Source organism: Nannospalax galili, unplaced genomic scaffold (assembly GCF_000622305.1).
Source record: "Nannospalax galili isolate Female #2095 unplaced genomic scaffold, S.galili_v1.0 scaffold1199, whole genome shotgun sequence".
Classification (NCBI taxonomy): Eukaryota; Metazoa; Chordata; class Mammalia; order Rodentia; family Spalacidae; genus Nannospalax; species Nannospalax galili.
The window spans coordinates 139,723-158,156 of NW_008342713.1; the positions used below are offsets into that span (position 1 = coordinate 139,723).

At 36.1% G+C, this 18,434-nt stretch overlaps 2 protein-coding genes across 6 annotated transcripts in view; one reads left to right on the top strand and one right to left on the bottom strand.

The window, feature by feature from the left end:
* C2cd6 (C2 calcium dependent domain containing 6) overlaps positions 1-8,734 on the top strand; it is a gene marked incomplete at its 5' end in the record, with an annotated part of 123,566 nt that extends 114,832 nt beyond the window's left edge. The window contains 3 exon segments of the mRNA XM_029566263.1: positions 849-4,445; positions 8,395-8,669; positions 8,671-8,734. Of these exon segments, the coding sequence (XP_029422123.1) occupies positions 849-4,445; positions 8,395-8,669; positions 8,671-8,734 (3,936 nt within the window).
* Positions 8,735-9,376: 642 nt separating this feature from the next.
* Positions 9,377-18,434, bottom strand: part of Stradb (STE20 related adaptor beta) — a 25,582-nt gene continuing 16,524 nt past the window's right edge. For all 5 annotated transcript variants that reach the window (XM_029566265.1, XM_017799566.2, XM_008838769.3 and 2 more), the window contains 8 exons: positions 16,800-16,921; positions 15,359-15,467; positions 13,921-14,044; positions 12,588-12,759; positions 12,205-12,309; positions 11,799-12,043; positions 10,856-10,898; positions 9,377-10,182 (listed from right to left, as the gene is read on the bottom strand). In XM_029566265.1, coding sequence (XP_029422125.1) covers positions 10,039-10,182; positions 10,856-10,898; positions 11,799-12,043; positions 12,205-12,309; positions 12,588-12,759; positions 13,921-14,044; positions 15,359-15,467; positions 16,800-16,921 — 1,064 coding nt within the window. In that variant the 3' untranslated portion in view covers positions 9,377-10,038. The remainder of the gene's footprint in view (positions 10,183-10,855; positions 10,899-11,798; positions 12,044-12,204; positions 12,310-12,587; positions 12,760-13,920; positions 14,045-15,358; positions 15,468-16,799; positions 16,922-18,434) is intronic.

Here is an 18,434-nt window from a genome sequence, read left to right on the forward strand (position 1 = left end):
AATGCCTGAGTCCCTTTAAAAATATATATTTCCAAGCTCGTCTAACTTAATCAATCTCAATCTGGAAATGGAATCAGAGATTTCACTCTGAAGCACAGATTTTTATATTGTTTTCTCTTTGCCCTCTTTAAGTCACATACTGTATACTCAAAAAGCAAGGTTTTACTGTGACATGGTAAGGAGCCTTTCATTGTTGAAACTCTCAGGATTACAGGTGATATATGCCCCTAAGATAATCTTTAAAGAATGTCCTGGGTCATCTACTACCTGTTTGCATTTTTAAAAATTTCTGATATTGCTGCTAAAACTAACTAACTATATAATGGATGAGATTTTTAACCTTGGTATTAGCTGATTACTTCCTAAGCAAACACAGCTAAATTTAGTCATTAAAAGAAACTATTTAAGGGTAGCTTTTAAGTGTTTAAAGATTTTGTATAGGACAGGGTGGTATGAGGTGGGAGGATTGCTTGAGCCCAGGAGTTCCAGGACTGCCTGGACAACACAAGGAGATTTCATCTCAAAAAATAAAATATATAGACAATAAATAAGGTAGGAAAAATCATTTAAAGAGCTAGTAACCCTAGTACCTAACCTAGAAAATTCCTGGTAGCAAAATGCATATGGATATAACTAGTGTTAGAATTTGGAATCTGAAATATTTTCACTAAAAATTTATTTTCATTCCAACTTCAAATATTTTAAAATAAAGTTAATTTTCTCCCTTTCTAAAAGGTAAGAGGATGAATAAATTGACAACTTGCTCAATGAAAATTGACTTTAAAAAGTCAATAATTTCTAGATAAATGCTAAGGAATTTCTTACCTTTTTTTATATTGCAATTTCAGAAAATCAGCAAGGGTGATCTTGATCCTTTTCTAAGGAGTATAAACAGCAAAACGTCATTCAGAAAAAAGGAAGACCAAGATATATACAAATGTCCAAACATTTTAAGTGCAGAGGTGTTAGAGTATGAAGACCAAGACCCTCCTTACCCAACACATTTAAAATCTGCAGAAACTACAAGCATAACCTGGGCAGATGATCCTAATCTCATCACAGTACAGATGTTAAACAAGAAGAATAAGTTGTCTTCTGATCGGTCTATCACCACAACAAAGACTTCAGACTCTAAGAATAAACTGTCAAGTGGTAATCCTACTATCATTATAACCAAGACTTCAGAGGCTAAGAATAGGTTGTCATGTGATCCTTCTAGCATCACAACAAAGACTTCAGACACTAAGAATAAGTTGTCATGTGATCCTTCTATCAACACAACAGAGATTTCAGACACTATAAAGTTTGTGCTTAATCCCTGTATCTTCACAAGGGAAACTTCAGATATGCAGAATAAATTACAAGAAAGACTACTAAATCTATCTTTACCAAACTTCAAAAGAGAATCATCAATAACTGGAAATGTAAATATGTATCACCCCTCTAAATCATTAGATTTTACCTCTGATATTGAAAATTTAAACCAGTCAATGGTACTCAAGTCAATTTTAAGTAAAAATCTGCAAGACCTTTCAGACAAGTTATTTTCTGAAGCAGAAGTTTGTATAAACACTGAAGCAATACAGAAAAGTTCATCTCCACTTGCAAGCATTCATGATAGGCCATCGAGTGGTATGGAAGATAAAGTATTTGAAAAAGTCCAAGATATAAGCAGCTGGCTTTCACCAAAAGACATTTTAAATTCCCAGTCTCTTTTAAGTCCGGTAATTAAAAGTATTCCTGCAGATTCACTTCCAGAAGGTGAACCAGGAAAATCTCCAGAGGTAGAAGATGTCTCTGAAAACCACTTAGAGTTTAATGAAAAAGATTTTCCATTTAAAAAAAAGAGTAGTTTCAAAAGAAAACATTTAGTAAGTGAAGTATCTAGCTCTAAACTGGGTTTAAATGGTAGTATATATGACTATGCTATAAAGCAAATATTCACCACACCCATGTTCTCACAACTGGGTTTAGGATCGAAGGTGCTGAGTGAGGCACAGATGGCTTTGCAGGATCAGTTGCTCACATCTTGGAAGAGAAATGTGGCTTTGAATATTCTTGACTATGAAGAAACAGACCATGAAGTACAATTGTCACAGCCCAAATCTGTTATAAGCCAAATAATACAATCATTTCCTGTAGATACTCTTTTAGAATCTGGGGTAATAAAAGTGATAGAACTCGATAAAGAATACCACAGCTCTTTGCTGGATACAAAAACGGCTTTTCCCGAGAAAGAGCTTAAGAATTCCTCAGAGGAACCCTCAGATGTCAAAAATGAAACAGAACTTCTTTCAGGACAGAATACACCTATCATTCCCCACCAAAACACTTCTCAATACACAGAAGACAGCCCAAACATGCCCTTACAAGAATCAAAATCTTCAACACCATTTGAAAAATCAGATTTGCCAAATGAAGGTCAGAGTCTTCATACAGAAGAAAATGATCTAACTTCTACTTTAGAAAGTTTAAGTAAGTCATTGGGTAAACTTAATGAGTCAGATACAACAATGTTAAAATCCTTTCTAAAAAGTATCTTCAATATTTTTTTCAAATATAATCAGTCTGAAAGAAGACAACCAGTAAAAGAATTAGAAAGACTAATTCAACATTCTTTATCAAATAGTAGAGAACACTTTGAAAAAATTCAAGAAAATTTTAATAAAGCAGACAAAGTACAAAGAAAACCCATTTTGAATCTAAAGCTGCGTATGTTTCTAGAAGAACTCTCAGAATCAGAAGTGAAAAATTTAAAGTCTGAGTTAAGTAAACACATCCAGCATTACCTTGTAGAAAGACTTTCAGAATCAGGCCACATCACCAAGGAAGACTTACCAAAAATCTACCAAAATCTGTATCTGATGAATGAGAAGGCCGAATTAAAAGAACAAAACCCCTTTAAGGAGAAATATTGTGAAACTGTAAAAGAAATCATGTCTTTCATAAATAATTTTAACCATCACTTCATAGATAAACATTTAGAAATAGAATTAAGATCTTTTCTAAATGAAATTCTCCAAAATTATTTCCTGGAGAACCTTTCAGTGAGCAGTTTATTTAATGACACAAAAGCTGTGATTATGCACTCCAGCATATCTTCTCTAAGAAGTCAAAGGGCCCCAATGTCTCTTCATGGGCTAGGGCAAGATATTTCAAGGGGGAGTTTTGGACGAAGGCTTGAAATAAACATGAAATATCCTTTAAATAAACCTCTACAAAATTATCTTAGAGCTTTATCAGAAAATGAATTATTAAATCTAAAAGCTAATTTAAGTAAATACCTCCAGATCCTTTTTGTAGAAAAACTTTCAAAATCAGGACTAATGACAGAAAGACAACTAATGGGGATCAACGAGCAAATGAATTTATTTCACTCTACTTCTATACCATTAAAATACATAAAAACAGATTTATCCTTTAGAGATGAAAATTACTTTATGAGGGAGGATTCAGAAGAACAAAAAAAATATTCAAAAATTGGTCAAAACACCACTTCACAAAAGGTTTCTGAGGATAAACATGGAGAAACAGAACTGATCAGAAAGGAGGAAAAGGGATATTCTTTCCTACACAATTTAAAAGAAGATCCGCCAACAATAGTGGAACAGAAAAATGATTACACTAAAGAAGGTAAAACACTAAATTTAATAAAAATACAACCTTCAAACAAAAATATCCAGGCACTTCCATTAAATAAGGCACTAGAAAAACCTGCAGATTTATTGCTCAAGAAACACAAGAAAGATGATGGTTTCATGCAACTTCCTCGAGCAGAAAATTCTGTTTATAAAATAGAGATTCAAGACCCATATAGTTGGGATGGTAAATCAAAACCTTGCTTTGAAAAGACAGGAAAAATGAAGCCTGTTGACAAAAGGGAGAACATTAAATTAATTGTTCAAGAAAAACCTGAAGCAAGGTTGTCACCTTATCCAAAAATCCCTACCTATAAAATTCCAAGGGAAAATGAAGAATATTTAAACAGACTCCCTTTCCCTTCCTGGCAGACTAATACTTTCATTCCTGTCAACTCAGAGAGTGGGGAACTGTCAAAATTAGACCAGTATTGTCAGAGATGGAAAGGAAATAACAACAACAATAAAAAACACTTGGTAACATTTGCACAATTCAAGAATGAAATGGAAATTCTTTATATAAACCCATACAAAGTTTGCAATGAAAAATCTGCCAAGATCTCTGAATCACAATCATTTAAATATAAAGAAGATGACAAAAACTCTAGGCCATCCTTCTCCCCGGAAGTATGGAAAAAAGAAAATGTGAAATTGAAAAGAAAAGAAAGAGACCATGCTGCCAAACCAAAAAAGTCCTTTCATGAGATAGTTAGGATACTACCAGCCACACTGCCCACCACAAGAACTCATCTAAGGAAATCTGTTCCAAAGACTTTATTTCACTGGACTGCAAGAAGAACTACACATGTAATGATTTTTCTAAGTATTTTCTTCTGTATTTTGCAAAGTTCTGTAAATAATTTGCCTTAGAATATATATGCCTTCTAAATGTGTGTGTGTGTATGTGTGTGTGTGTGTAAAATTTTAATTACCTCAAGATATACAGATCTCCAAGTTTAAGAATTCTTTTGAAATTCAAATATTTCCTTGCCTAATTCAAAATATAATCACAAAACTGGATTGACTTTTATGAAGTAGGTAAAGGGTACCCTGTCTGGGATATAAACTAGAAAAAACTTTTTTTCCTCTGGACAAGCCCTCCAGACTGACACAACCTGGAGCCCAGGCACAGTCCTGCCTCTGGAAGCCTGGCTGGCTGACTACCCTGGCTGAAATTAGCCCAAGGTGCTGTGCAGCATAGCCTATACAGCCACCAGTTACCAGATACCATGGTAACAGAGCTGAGACTTTCTTTTCCCAGAGATATGGCTATAAATATACAGGTAGGGTTTTTTTCAGATAGCCGAATTATCTGTTCAGTAAATAAATATGAAGCTCTTATTTTGCTAAGAGTTAGGGATGTATAAAATTTATGCTTTATTGGATTAGAATTGAATGCTTTGAATGTCTACTCTTTTTGTCTTTTACCACCTCCTTTGCTATATTACATCATGAGATCTTGAAAACTCTATTTTTAACATTGACAAAATTGATAAGGATGATAAGTTTATTACTAAGATTTTTTTTTTTTACATTCTAAAGCAAAGTTAAAATCTAAGAATAGAGGCACTTCTTTTAATTCTTTGGTCCATGGCTCTTCTCCAATTATATGTATATAAAAGAAGTATGACTCATAACTGGGAAAACTGATACTATCTGAAGCTAGTCTTAAATCAAAATGTGCATAATTCTGCCTTGAAATGGGAAAACAAATCTAATTTCAGTATAGTTTGAGATTGTTTTATGCAGTAAGAAAGCTATTCACTTTATAGCAGCAGGGCAAATATCTTATAGTTCTATATTTATGTGTATTATAGTCTATCAGTCATGTAGCAGTAGGATAATTTTGGATTATTTTTTCTATCTAAATTCAGTAATTTAGTATTAAGCTAGAGTGTGTGTGCAGATTAGGAAAAGAAAGAAATAAGTGCAAAGTTTTTGAAAAAAAACTTTCTGAAGTTCTTTTAGACAAATGAAGTATTTTAATATGATTTTTTCAAATGAAATAAAATTCTGTTAAATGGTTTAAAATCATGCATGATCTTACAACCCTTTGTGTGGATGTGCATGTCTGTGTGATGTGGGTGTATGTGCACCTGTGTGTGGAATCCAGAACTGAACTTTGGTTCTTGCTCCCCAGGTGCTATCAACCTTGGGTCTTTTTGTTTTTGCTTTTGGGACAGGGTCTCTCACTGGCCTGGAACTTGCCAATTAGGCTTGGCTGGCTAGCTAGCAAGTTCCAGAGAGCCTCTGGTTGCCCCCTCTCCAGCTCTGGAATTATACACTCTCGTTACCATGCCCAGCTTTTTTAATGTGGGTTCTGGGAATTGAACTCAGGTAGGTCCTAATGCTTGCATCGCAAGCACTTTCACCAGCTGAGCTATCTCCCCAGTACTTACAACCCTTTCTGCATTGTAATAGCCAGCAAGGATAGTTTCATGGTTATTTCTCTACATTAAGACAAGTATCCCTCAACTTTTATCTTTAGTATAATGGACAACAGAGAGAAAAAAATGGAGCTAGGGCATTTGTCAAATGCCTATAAAGACAAACTATTTTTATTTTCTAAAATCTAAGAATTTCTGAAATGAATCAATGAGAAGGGAGAAAAAATGAATTGCAGGAGTCTGACCCCAGAAGACAGCTTAAGTTTGTCTTGTTTCTAGTTTCATATTTCTATCCTCTTTAAAAGAGGATAATCTTTTTAACAATCTAGGAACAAGTGGATCTCCATGTCTTTCAACTGATACCCTGGTTATCAGCAAGTTATTAATAATTACTAATGCAGCAGAAACCCTTAATGAGGCTGAACTCATTGTTCTATGTACATTAGAGGAAAGAGGACTTAGGGGCACGGTGACACACACCTGTTAACTCCAGCATTCAAAAGGCCAAAGCAGGATGACCTCCTTAAGTTGGAGGCCAGCCTAGACTACATAATGAGTTCTAAGCTAGCAAGTTCCAGACCAGCCTGGGCTATAGTGTAAGAACCAGTCTCAGAGAGAGGGAGATGGAGAGGGAGAGGGAGGAGAGGGAGAAAGGGGAGAGGGAGAAAGGGGAGAGGGAGAAAGGGGAGGGGGAGAAAGGGGAGGGGGAGAAAGGGGAGAAGGAGAGGGAGAGAAGGAGAGAGAGGGGGAGAAAGAGAGAAAGAAGAGAGGGAGAGGAAGAGGAAAGGGAATGCTTCCCTGCATTCTCCAAACCCAGACAAAAACCTCAAGTAGGTAGAACTGGGTTTTAGACTCTTCAGTCTTTACTTTTGTAGAAATCTCTCTGGTAGCCCAAATTCTTAATCAGTCCTTCAAAACCTTCCTGACTCCACAGTTCAACTAGTCCATTTCCTTTGCTGTGGCTATCTTTTCCCCCTATTAAGAAATGAACTACTCAAACTGCAGATAAAGTAGCTTACACCACTGTATGACTAACAGTGCAATACCCTTCTAGGGATATGTATAGATTTTCATATTTTATTATAAAATATAGCCAGAAATATTTGAAAAGAACCATTACTTTTTTTCTTTTTTAAAAAAATTTTACATTTTTTTATTTTTTGGTCTTTTTGAGACAGGGTCTCCCTGTAGACCCAGCTGTCCTGTAACTCACTATGTAGACCAGGCTGGCCTCAAACTCACAAAGATCTACCTGCCTCTGCCTCCCAAGTGCTGGGATAACAGACGTGTGCCACCATGCCCAGCCTTTTTTTCTCTTATTATTTTGGTGTTATCCAATTGCTTTTCTGAATCTTTCACTTGGCTTTGTTTTCAGAATATAAGTAGAAAAAAATTTGGGGGGGATAGGGTTTCACCTTGTAGCCTCAAACTCATGGTGATCCTCTTGCCTCCTCCCTCTGAGTGCTGGGACTACAGGCCTAAGTCACCACACTTGGAGAATTACTTTCAATGTAAAGATTATAATCATTAAGCTGTGTGTGGTATACACTTATAAGTTCAATACTCAGGAGACTGAGACAGGAGGATTCAGGGTTAGAGGCTAGTTCTGGTTGTATAGCAGTTTCTGTGTCATACAAACAAGTAATGGGGCTAGAGAGATGGCTAAGCAGTTAAGAGCACTGACTGCTTTTGTAGAGGACCCAGGTTCAATTCCCAGCACCCACATGGCGGCTAAGAACCATCCTTAACTCCAGTTCCAGGGGAATCCAAAGCCCTCTTCTGACATGGCATTGCACGTCACAGGTGCACTCACATACATGCAGGCGATACCCTCATACACATAAAATAAAAATAAATAAAAATATAAAAAATTATTGAAATTATATTCTTGGATGTTATCCTATGTTATCTGCATATATAATCCATATATATGATACATATACTAGCAGAGATGCTTATTAATTTTTAGAGACAGAACAATTAGTTTGGATGATAAAAAAGTAAAATTATAAAGTTCATAATTATATTTGGGGTCATGGAAAGATAATTTGGAAGATAAGAATAGTAGACTAGGTTGGCCATGTTGCCTTGGAGTCTGACACCATTAAAGGACAGCTCCTTGAATTCTGTCTGAATTCCACCTTCCTATCTTCCACCTCTTTCAAAACAGCAGATTCTTTGAAATAGTAAGATTTTTTTAAAACATGGTTTCTTTGATAGATCTAATGGGAAGCACTGGGTAAAGGATGTGCATTGGGGACTACTCAAGAAACATAACTGTTGATATTACAAACATTAGTCCTTACAACGTTAAAATGTACTTTTAAGAAGACTAACTTACCGTTTTGATGTTTTGTTTCAATATTTAGGATTGTTTGGATAAATTCGAGGATTTACATGTACCCTCAATTAAACGTCCTAAAAAATCAAAATCAAGAGCAAGACTTTTAGGAAAGAGTCCAGAAGATACCCACAATCAGGCAAAATACTGTGTACGGCCATCTACTGCTCCAGAGCCTAACAAACGACAAGAAAGTGCCACTGGAAAATTTGCAAGTCCTCGAATGGTTTCAGCAGGCTTAGTTCATTTATATGATACAATCCCAGATTATGAGATACGTAAAATGAGGCCAAAAAGAAAATTAAGAGGATATTGAAAAGCGTCTGCTCATTTGTGACATTATCCAGATGCTAGACACGGCAGAATGATGTGTGAGGCCAACAATCAGAATGTAATTTCTTCCATTGACAAAATGGTTTGGAGATCTGTCCTGTGTGTGATAAGAAGTCAACAACCAAATTTCATCTTATTAAAGCCATTTTGTTATGATTAAAATGAAAAATAAACACATTTGATGTAAACATGTTTTTGTTTATAAATCTTTCAGGACAAACTCAGAAATGCATATTCAGTTGGCACTCACTAGCAAAATTTTGTTCCCGATTTTTCCCCTTTCTTCAGGCATCATTGCAATTCAACTTTGGAGTGAAATAGTCTCTAATTTCCCCAACATTTGTTAAACTAAATCATCCCTGTCCATACAGTTTGCTAATTCTCCATTTGAAGTTATCTGTGCTTAGCATTTGGTGTTACTAAACTTTACTCTCTAGCAATAGTTAAATTTCTAGATTCAACAATTCATAATTCTCTGGGCCTACAGAACTTGTTCATTTTAATTAATTTTAAAGGTTTTACCCCATTACAACAAAAAAATCATATAAATAGCAAGAATGCCTTCAGGCTTTATCAATTCAGAATAGGAAGTTGTAAATTATGTTTGAGAAAGTTTTTCTAAGTAAAACAAATTAGAATCTGCTCTAGCTTTAAGTACGAAATAAAAAAAAGATACATTCAATTTAATAAATCTTTATTGAGCTCCCACAGGGTGCATGAATTAAGGATTTATAATTTATATAGGTAGAAAAGTGTTGATTTAGCTCCCCCCCTTTAAAATGCAAGTTACATTTTCTCTATATATTTCAAGTGAATCATTTAATGTGAGGCTCAGTTTGTTACTGTATGTAAAAAGGATAATATGAACCTTTTCCCTTCTCCAAGAAAGGTCTTTGTACCAGGATAAACTAGCCTGCTGGTCTAACAACAGCTGACCAAAAAGCTAGACTCTGGAAGATAAAGATGTCCTTGTAAGCACTGTTCTCTGAGGGCTCATTCCTCAGAGGATAGCAAAATACAGAAAAAAAAAATTAACTGGCTCAAAAATTACACTGAGATCCAGAGAGTAGTCACAGCTTGGAGGGAAAAAAATCAGGAACAGATGACACTAAATATAGCTGGATTAGTAATTCTGATGTTGGAGTTGTGAAGGCACTCTGATCCAAACAGAGGGTGATAAATTCATGCCCCACAAACAGAGTGGGTTTTAAGTGATTGATTCTCCAGTGCACCAACTGTATTTTCAAGTATAGTTCTGGTATTTGTACCTAATAATACAGAAGAAAAAGCAGCAAGGAGAAACTGTCAAGTATATAGGACATGAAATGATTTGGCAGCCCTAGAATGCCCAGTCTGGGTCTATGGCATCTGGAAAGTCGCATTCCAGCTCAGTCCATGGCGCCACTGGGGCCAGTGCCACTGCTGGCTTGTTATATGCAGGTGGCAGCAGTGAGAGTATGGAGTCCTGGCTTTCTTCTTTCATCTGTTAAAGAAACTCAAGTAAGGACGTGGGCACATAAATTCAACACGTTTGATTAGCAATAAATCATTTAAAAACTTTAAAATTACTTTAAGGTCTTTTCTCTTTAAATGTCTCTGATTCTGATAACCAGAAAACAGAAAGGCTTAAAAGCAAAATAAACTGATTTTTAATCAGAATTATTCTACCCTTTCATTATTTCTAGGTACTATAGATACCATATTTAAGTTAATGAAAATACACTCTGAGCATCTAGTAATATGTGACATGTTGTTTTCCCTCATTTTACTCATCTTGTTTTACAGAATAAATATCTTTTAGAAATTCTGTAATTGGGGTTGACAAGGTAGTTCAGCAGGTAAAGGTGCTTGCCACTAAGCCTAATGATCTGAGTTTGATCCCTGGGACACACATGGTAGAAAGAGATAACTGATTTCTGGAAGTTGTCCTCTAACTGCCGCCGCCGCCGCCACCACCACCACCACCTCCCCCCCAACACACACAAAATATAAAGAGGTCTAAAATTAAACTACTAAAAATGTTTTCTTGTTTTTAACTCTATTTTGCAAGACAGTTACTATAAAAACTTTTGGTGACTAGAATATCTATGAAGTCAACAAAAGAAATCAACTTTTTAACAGTATTTAAAAACATTTTAGACAACAAACCAGCTCACCTGTTTGAAGAATGCATGGGACAATAAACTGCTTGCTGATGGCCTGAAATTTTTGAAAACTTTGTTAGGAAATATAACTACCAGAATGCAGAATTTAGGCATACAATTATATTAGAAATGAGGTTTAGAATTATAAAATGCAATACTAAAAAATTAGAAAGAAAAAATAACACATATTAGAAGTAATTCTTAGCAACAGCCTTGACTGGTAGGAAGACATAATTCTGGAAATGTCCTTCAATCAACCCACACTCAACATTTATTAGGCACATACTATTCACAAGGAACTATGCCAGGATGAAAGGCTAAAAAAGGTAAGATGTACATATATTCTTTCTAAAATGCTAATGTTAATATATAGCTACTTAAAATAATAATTAGTATTAGCATATAAACTAGCATCAAATGCTTTTTTAAAATATTATTTTTATTTTATGTGTATGAGCCTATTGCCTGCATATGTGTAAGTGCCCATGTCATGCAATGCCTGTAGAGGTCAGAAGAGGGTATCAGATCCCCTGGAACTGGAGTTATAGACAGTTGTTAGTCTCCATGTGGGTGCTGTGAATTGAACCTGGGTCCTCTGCAAGAGCAGTCAATGCTCTCAAACACTGAGCTATCTCCAGCCCAGCAAATGGTTTTTTTTTATACTGCTTGACGTTTCTAAAACTGTCTTAACTAATGTCTGGGAAAAATAACTTATCTTTACAAGCTGGACTGGCTAGGAAATGGCGTAGCTATGAGAGGAGCCCAGCTCTTCTGGGTTTGAACCCAGTGCTCTTTCCATTTGCTGATCACTTCTATTTGTTCTCTGAAATTAATATTTTCTAGGTTAGATGAATATTTTGATCAAGACATTTGAGTTTTATGGGAAGTACAGTATCACAAAGCTCCTGTAACATATAAAGTACATTTTGTGCTATTTAGAGGTGACCAATATTACCTCTTCTCAGGATCTTGCTGCAAACAGAGCTGTACCAAGCTAAAAAAAGCAGGAGAAAACGTTTTTGAGGATGGTGTGCGTAGTCGGTCACTATTGACTGTGTGAGTGCCACTTGAGACAAGCACACTCTCTCCAATCCCAGAGTCTACTCCAGATTGGGAATTTCTCATTCTAGAGTCTGACTGAGGGAGAGTACTAAGATCCAGTGGGCTATATGGAGGACCTTTCAGCTTCTGTAACAGCATCTAGGAAAAAGGAAAATATTCTTAAATGCTTTTTAGGTAAAATAGTTAAACAAAATGGCCATAAAGTTCATAAGAATCTACAATAGACATGATCAACAAAAATGATTTAGAATGTAAGATAGCCTATCAAAGTTAAATGCAAGGATTTCAGGAGTACTTACCTGAGTCCTATGCATGTCCTGGAAAGGTACCTGCCCACTGGCTAATTCACATGCTGTAATCCCAATACTGTAAATATCTGACTTCACATTGTATCCATATAAATCCTATAAACAGAATTTGAAATCATTAGTATAAATAACTTCATAAACAGGTGCCTTTTTGATAAAGAATGGGTGAACAATGAAAAAATAACCCCCAAAGCACAAAATGAAGATCTGCCTAATTTCAGGTTTTACAATTTAAAATTCCTAACACAATTTTGACAAGAAAGAGAAAAGGTCTTGCAGGAGGCCATTCACCAGTCCAAAAACTCAAGTGTCCTTTAGTCAAAATCAAGACATTTGAGACGCACAGACAACCCAATGCAACGGCCACACCTGACCTGTCTCAGTAGTTCTGGACTCAGCCACGGCTGCACTGATGTGCTGAACTGTGGGAAATCAAACACAGCCCTATGCCTCTGTCCGTGCTTAACCAAACTATGCAGATGGGACAGGCCAGAGAGGGTCACCAGGCCATCACCAGAAATGAGGATATGGCTGGCTTTAAAACTCCTAGAACAAAAAGAAACAATCCTAAGTACTAGGAATCTGGCCAATGAGGAAAGAAGTCTGATGAGAACAAATCCCTGCATCCCATGGAAATTAAACACCCTTTATAAGAGAGCAGCATATAACATACTGTCTTAATACAAATTTTGCAGAGGAATTAAGGAATTCTTGTGGGTACTTAACCTAGCACTAGAACAAGGGAAGCTATCACTATAAGCTACATGTTTGGAATTGGTAAATTTTTTAAAGGAATGAAGTCAAGTTAATTTCACTCTTTTAGAATGCTGCTGCAAAAGCACTACAGAAGTCTTTAAAAGTACATGAATAGTATTTAAAACATAAGCTTATAACTTAAGATAAATGAAACAATGAAAGCTTCTGTGGTATAGCAACATTTATAATATGCCATCTTAAAAGTTTTCTTTAGCTGTCATTTAAGTGATAAAGGAGTCTTATTTTTTCATCTAAAACACTAAATTTGGATATTAATAGAGCAGGACAGCCAATATCTATCCTGCTAGGTTAAGAAAACCTCAATTCTAATTTGATCAGTTTGAAATCCTCAGTTAAGCAGAATGCTGCTAAAAAAAACAAATTGTAAAACAAAAAACTTTAAGGAAATTAAAACAAACAACAAAAGGCAAGCTTATTTAAAATTAATTTAACTAAAAATCAAAACTAAGTCCCAAAAGAACACTGCTGCTCATGTCAGCCAGTCACTTCTGCAGCTGCAAATGAGAAAACTGACATTTAGTATGGCGACCTCAAGGGCTGCAAAACAGTTCAGAAGTTGAGGAAAGGATTAATTATAATTTGTATAAGATATAAACATGACATCTGAACAGCAAAAAGGATGCTCTTTATTTTGTTAAAAAGAAAAAGAGGAAAAATCTCAGCCAATAACCTGAACATTTAAGTTCTCCAGTGCCTCCTTAGGCTATGACTGTGACCTCCATGGGGGAAGGTGCTGAAACCCAGGACCAAAGACAGTGCCTGGCACAGCCTGTGGTCTTGATGAATGGACATAAAGGGTAAGCACCCAGTTATCTATTGGCCTGGCCCCTAACTCAATTGTCATTCTGAATTTCTTATCCCTCCTTTCCACCATTTAACTGCTCCTTACTAAAATCTTCCTACTAGACTTAAATAATAAATAAAAAATACCTATGAATACAGCCATTTTGGTGCAGATAGTTCAACCCTTGCACTGCTCCAAAGAGAATATTTCTTATTAAAGTTTCACTCATTCCTTCAGGAAAGTAGGTCTTCAAGAGCTGACTTGCTGAACCTGAAAGAAAGTCCTGAAATCTTTAGATGAACTGAAAGTGATTTTCCTGCCAGTTACATTTTAAATATTCTTTTCAACTATAAACAAACAACATTATCTGTTACTTTTTTGGAGTCTAGACACTTTCCCAATGCAAATACGATTTTCCTTCAACAATCTTTATTACTATTATTATACTATTATTATTTTGTGGTACAGGTGATTGAGATTCAGGGCCTCAAATATGCTAGGTAACCACATTACCACTGTGCTATAGCCCCAGCTCTCCGTGTGTGTGTGTGTGTTTAGACTCTCACTTAAGTTTCTCAAGTTCTCTTTGAACTTATACTGCAGCTCAAGTAGACCTTGACTTGTAATCCTCCTGTTTCAGCCTCCCAAGTAGCTAGGCTTACAGGCCTTTGGCCTTTTCTTGAGACAGGCTCTCATTGTGTAGCCCTGGTTGGCACTGAACTTGTTATGTAGACCAGACTAGCCTCAAACTCACAGAGATCTACCTGCCTCTGCCACCTAAGGGCTGGGAGTAAAAGTGTATACCACCACAGGCCAAGATTTCTATTTTTGTCTAGGGATATGGCTCAAAGGCAGACTATTTACCTAGTATGCTCAAGGCTCTGGGTTTCAACCACAGCAACACGCATGCATGCATACATGCACCTACACCCATGATTTTTTCTAATGACTTTCTAAGAGATAAGAGAATATTTTTTCAATATTACTGAATAAAAAAGTATACTGTACATGTAATATTTTTAAATCTAGAAGTAATTCACAAGAACCATTCTAAAAAAAAAAAAATCAAAGCCCCAGAATCAGTTCACTTATTTATTCGGCACACTTTTTGAATACTGTGCTAGGCTAAACACCTGGGGACACCAAAATAGAAAATATAAATGATCATTGCCTTTGAAAAGCACAAATAAGGGAGATGGGCACACACAGGATATTTAGAATACAGTAAAATCAGTTTATAGTATAATAAAGCAGGGGCAGGGATGGAGTGCTTATGTGGGGAAACTACTGCCTACAAAATAGCAGTTACTCTCCACTGAGAGAAGGAAGAAAATTGGAGACAGTGTTTGCAAATGCATGGAACTTTCAGAGAATTAGTGGTGGTTTCACTGATCAGCATACTCATTCTACTTTGTCTGAAGATGAAAAGTCAACTTGAACCAGAAATACATCACAAAATCTAGAATTGGTCACTAAATTCATAAATTATAAGTTGTGAACCATAGATAGACGATCCCACTCATCTTTACAATGATAGCATCTAAGCTAAATAACAGTTGTTTCATTTAAAATCAATTTTCTTACCATAGGCCATAAATGGAGAAATAACCCAAAGCCAGCTGCCAACAGTGAAAACTGTCCAATAAGTAGTAATATTAGGGTGTTGGAAAAAGTGAGAAAGAATCACTTCTTTCTAGGATAAACATAGAAAAGACATTTGAAGGAAGCGTTTTCGTTGACATTACAAAGACAACAGCAGTGGTAGCAGCTAACACTCAAAGGCTTAGCAGTTAGCATTGTTCTTAGTGCTTTCAGCTCTAAGTTTCATAGCCACCCATGAAATATGTGACTGTGATTCCCATTTTATAACAACATTTTAAGTAAAAATGTTAGAAAACTTGTCCAAAAGTACACAGTGAAAGAAATGAAGTAGGGTGTGAATTAATCTGACTCCAAATGGAATACACTTAATAAATATTCTTAACTTTTTAATGTAGAAATATTTAAAATATGTAAAAACAAGAGTAGTTACTTGTAATGCCACATCATGGAGAGAAGCACTATTAACATTTTTGCATAGTTTCTCCTAGTCTATGCTATATATATTTGCACATATAAATATTTTTAAAGTGTTTTATATTTTTACTTTTTATTATTTATTATTTTTATTTTATGTGTATGAGTGTATTGCCTGCGTGTATGTCAGTTCACCCATATCATGCAGTGCCCATGAAGGTCAGAAGAGGGAGTCAGATCCCTTGGAACTGGAGTTACAGACAGTTGTTAGCTGCCATACAGGTGCTCGGAATAGAATCCAGGTCCTCTGCAAGAAAAGCCAGTGCTCTTAACTGCTGAGCCAACTCTCCAGTCCCACATTTGCTTATTTTTTTGTGGGGGAAGCATAGCCATTCCACAGTGCACATGTGGAGGTCAGAGGACAACTTGTGGAAGTCAGTTCTCTTCTCTTCCTGTGTGGGCTCCAGGGCTCAAACTCAGGTTGTCAGGCTTGGTAATGAGTGCCTTGTGAGTACAAGCCATCTCACCAGCCCCATATAAATATTAAGACAACAGCAAAATAAAATTCTTTCTCCCTTTATATAAAAATGATTAGGAACAAAAAAATGGCTTTATATGCCTGAAATATAATTGTCAAAATTTATCAATTCGGAGGTTAATTTTGCTTAAATGAATGAAAAAGAAATTGCTTGTATTTCCCTGTTTCTCTACATGATTATTTGCGATCAGAAAGACTAGGTGTTATCAGTCTCCAGCCTAGCGTTTGAAATAGGACATTCACTTGAAGGAATTCATAGTAGTTACCAAAGTTTGAATATATTTGATTTTCTAATGGAGCTGGCTTGCAAGTATTCTTTCCAATCTGGTAACCGCATAATAATTAAAAGGAAAAAAAAACAAAAAACCTAACTTTCCCTAATAGAACTATCAACTGGGGGTGGGAGGTCTTATAGATGCAATCTCCTCAAGTGGACATTACAGTAAACATGTCCTTTCTTCATAACGTTACCTGTAAAGCTTTCAGACGTTCATCAGTGCAGTTTTCCAGATTTGTAATCTTTATAGTTACCAGTGTTCCTGTAGGAGTATGACGTGCAAGATAGACAGAGGTCAAGTTGTCAAATCCTCGTCCTACAATCAGACATAAAACTCATGTTAGCACTCGAAGAAAAAGTTACCATTGTGTTCTTCATCAAAATTTAAACCTCCCTGTTTTTCAAAAATTACAAAGAAAACAAAAAGGCTCAAGCAACCCTTAGCAGCACAAGGACACCAGAACTCAAACACCTGACTCCTCGGCATTTCAAGCCAAGTTTGTTTCCAGCAGTCTAAAAGAAAAGTTATTACTGCACAGCTACAGCCAGTCTACAGTGGTTCTCAGGAAGCTGGAATCTTCCATACCTGGGTGATTTTTGCCTGGCCTGTAAAGGGTTTTTGTTGTTGTTGTTGTTGTTTTAATGGTACAAAGTATAGATCTCCATCCTACAATCTCTCAAATTACCTAACTCATATTGTAACATATATTTGATCCTTACTAAAATCTGTCCCAGTGGAATATGTACCCTCCTTGACTTTCTAATCATCTACCTCAAGTAAACTTTAAAAAAATCTTTATTATTTTTATTTTATGTGTATGACTGTATTGCTTGCATATTCATAGGTGCACCCACGTTGTGCAATGCCCATGGAGGTCAGAAGAGGACATCACATCCCCTGGAACTGGAATTACAGACAGCTATTAGCCACCACGTGGGTGCTGGGATTTGAACTCAGATTCTCTGCAAGAGCAGTCAGTGCTTCTAACCATAGAGCCATCTCTCCAGCCCCCAAGGAATTTTTTTGTGAAGAACTAAAAAAATTATGCAACCTTTTGGACAAATTTTGCACAAATTTTACACAAATCTGCAAATTTTGCATTGGTTTCCTATCTTCTTCCTAGTGGTGGAGGATAGCCCAGACACATTGTCTCCAGGAGGTCCAAGTGGAAGACAGTGAAAAAGAGCTCTATGGGCTTTTTTGAAGGCACACACATGCATGTACACACACTCATAACACCTGATGCATACACACACACACACACACACACACACACACACAGAGTACTGGTTCAGGACACCATGAGACAGTAGGTGCTTACTGTACTTGAGATTCTGTTTATTTGCTGTGTTCACTTTTATTTATCAATGAACTTTCCTTTGTGATTATTAAAATTTTACTTATGAATTGAAATGTTTTTACCAGAAAGCTCTGCATATTTATTTAATAATATGTAAAAATAAAGGCAAGCCACTGACTAAAAATATTAATAAAACATATCTGATAAGATTTCCATCCAAAAGTGAAGTAACACAAACTCAGAAAAATAAATGATGTATGTTCTCTCTCATCTGTGGCTCCTAGCAGGAAATCCTTTTAAATTCCAGGTCCTTTTAATAAGATGATGATATACAGTAGTCCCTTCTGCATGAAATAACTACCATCAAGACTTCAGCTTGAGCCTGATTGCTAAACATAGTAACAATTGGGCTTGTTGATGGTTGTGCTCATTCATTAAAGGAGTGCCAAGCAGGGTCACGGGACCCTCACCTGAATATCCTCCACTCTTCCCAGACAACTAGTCCAGCCTTGGAAGACAAAAGAAAAA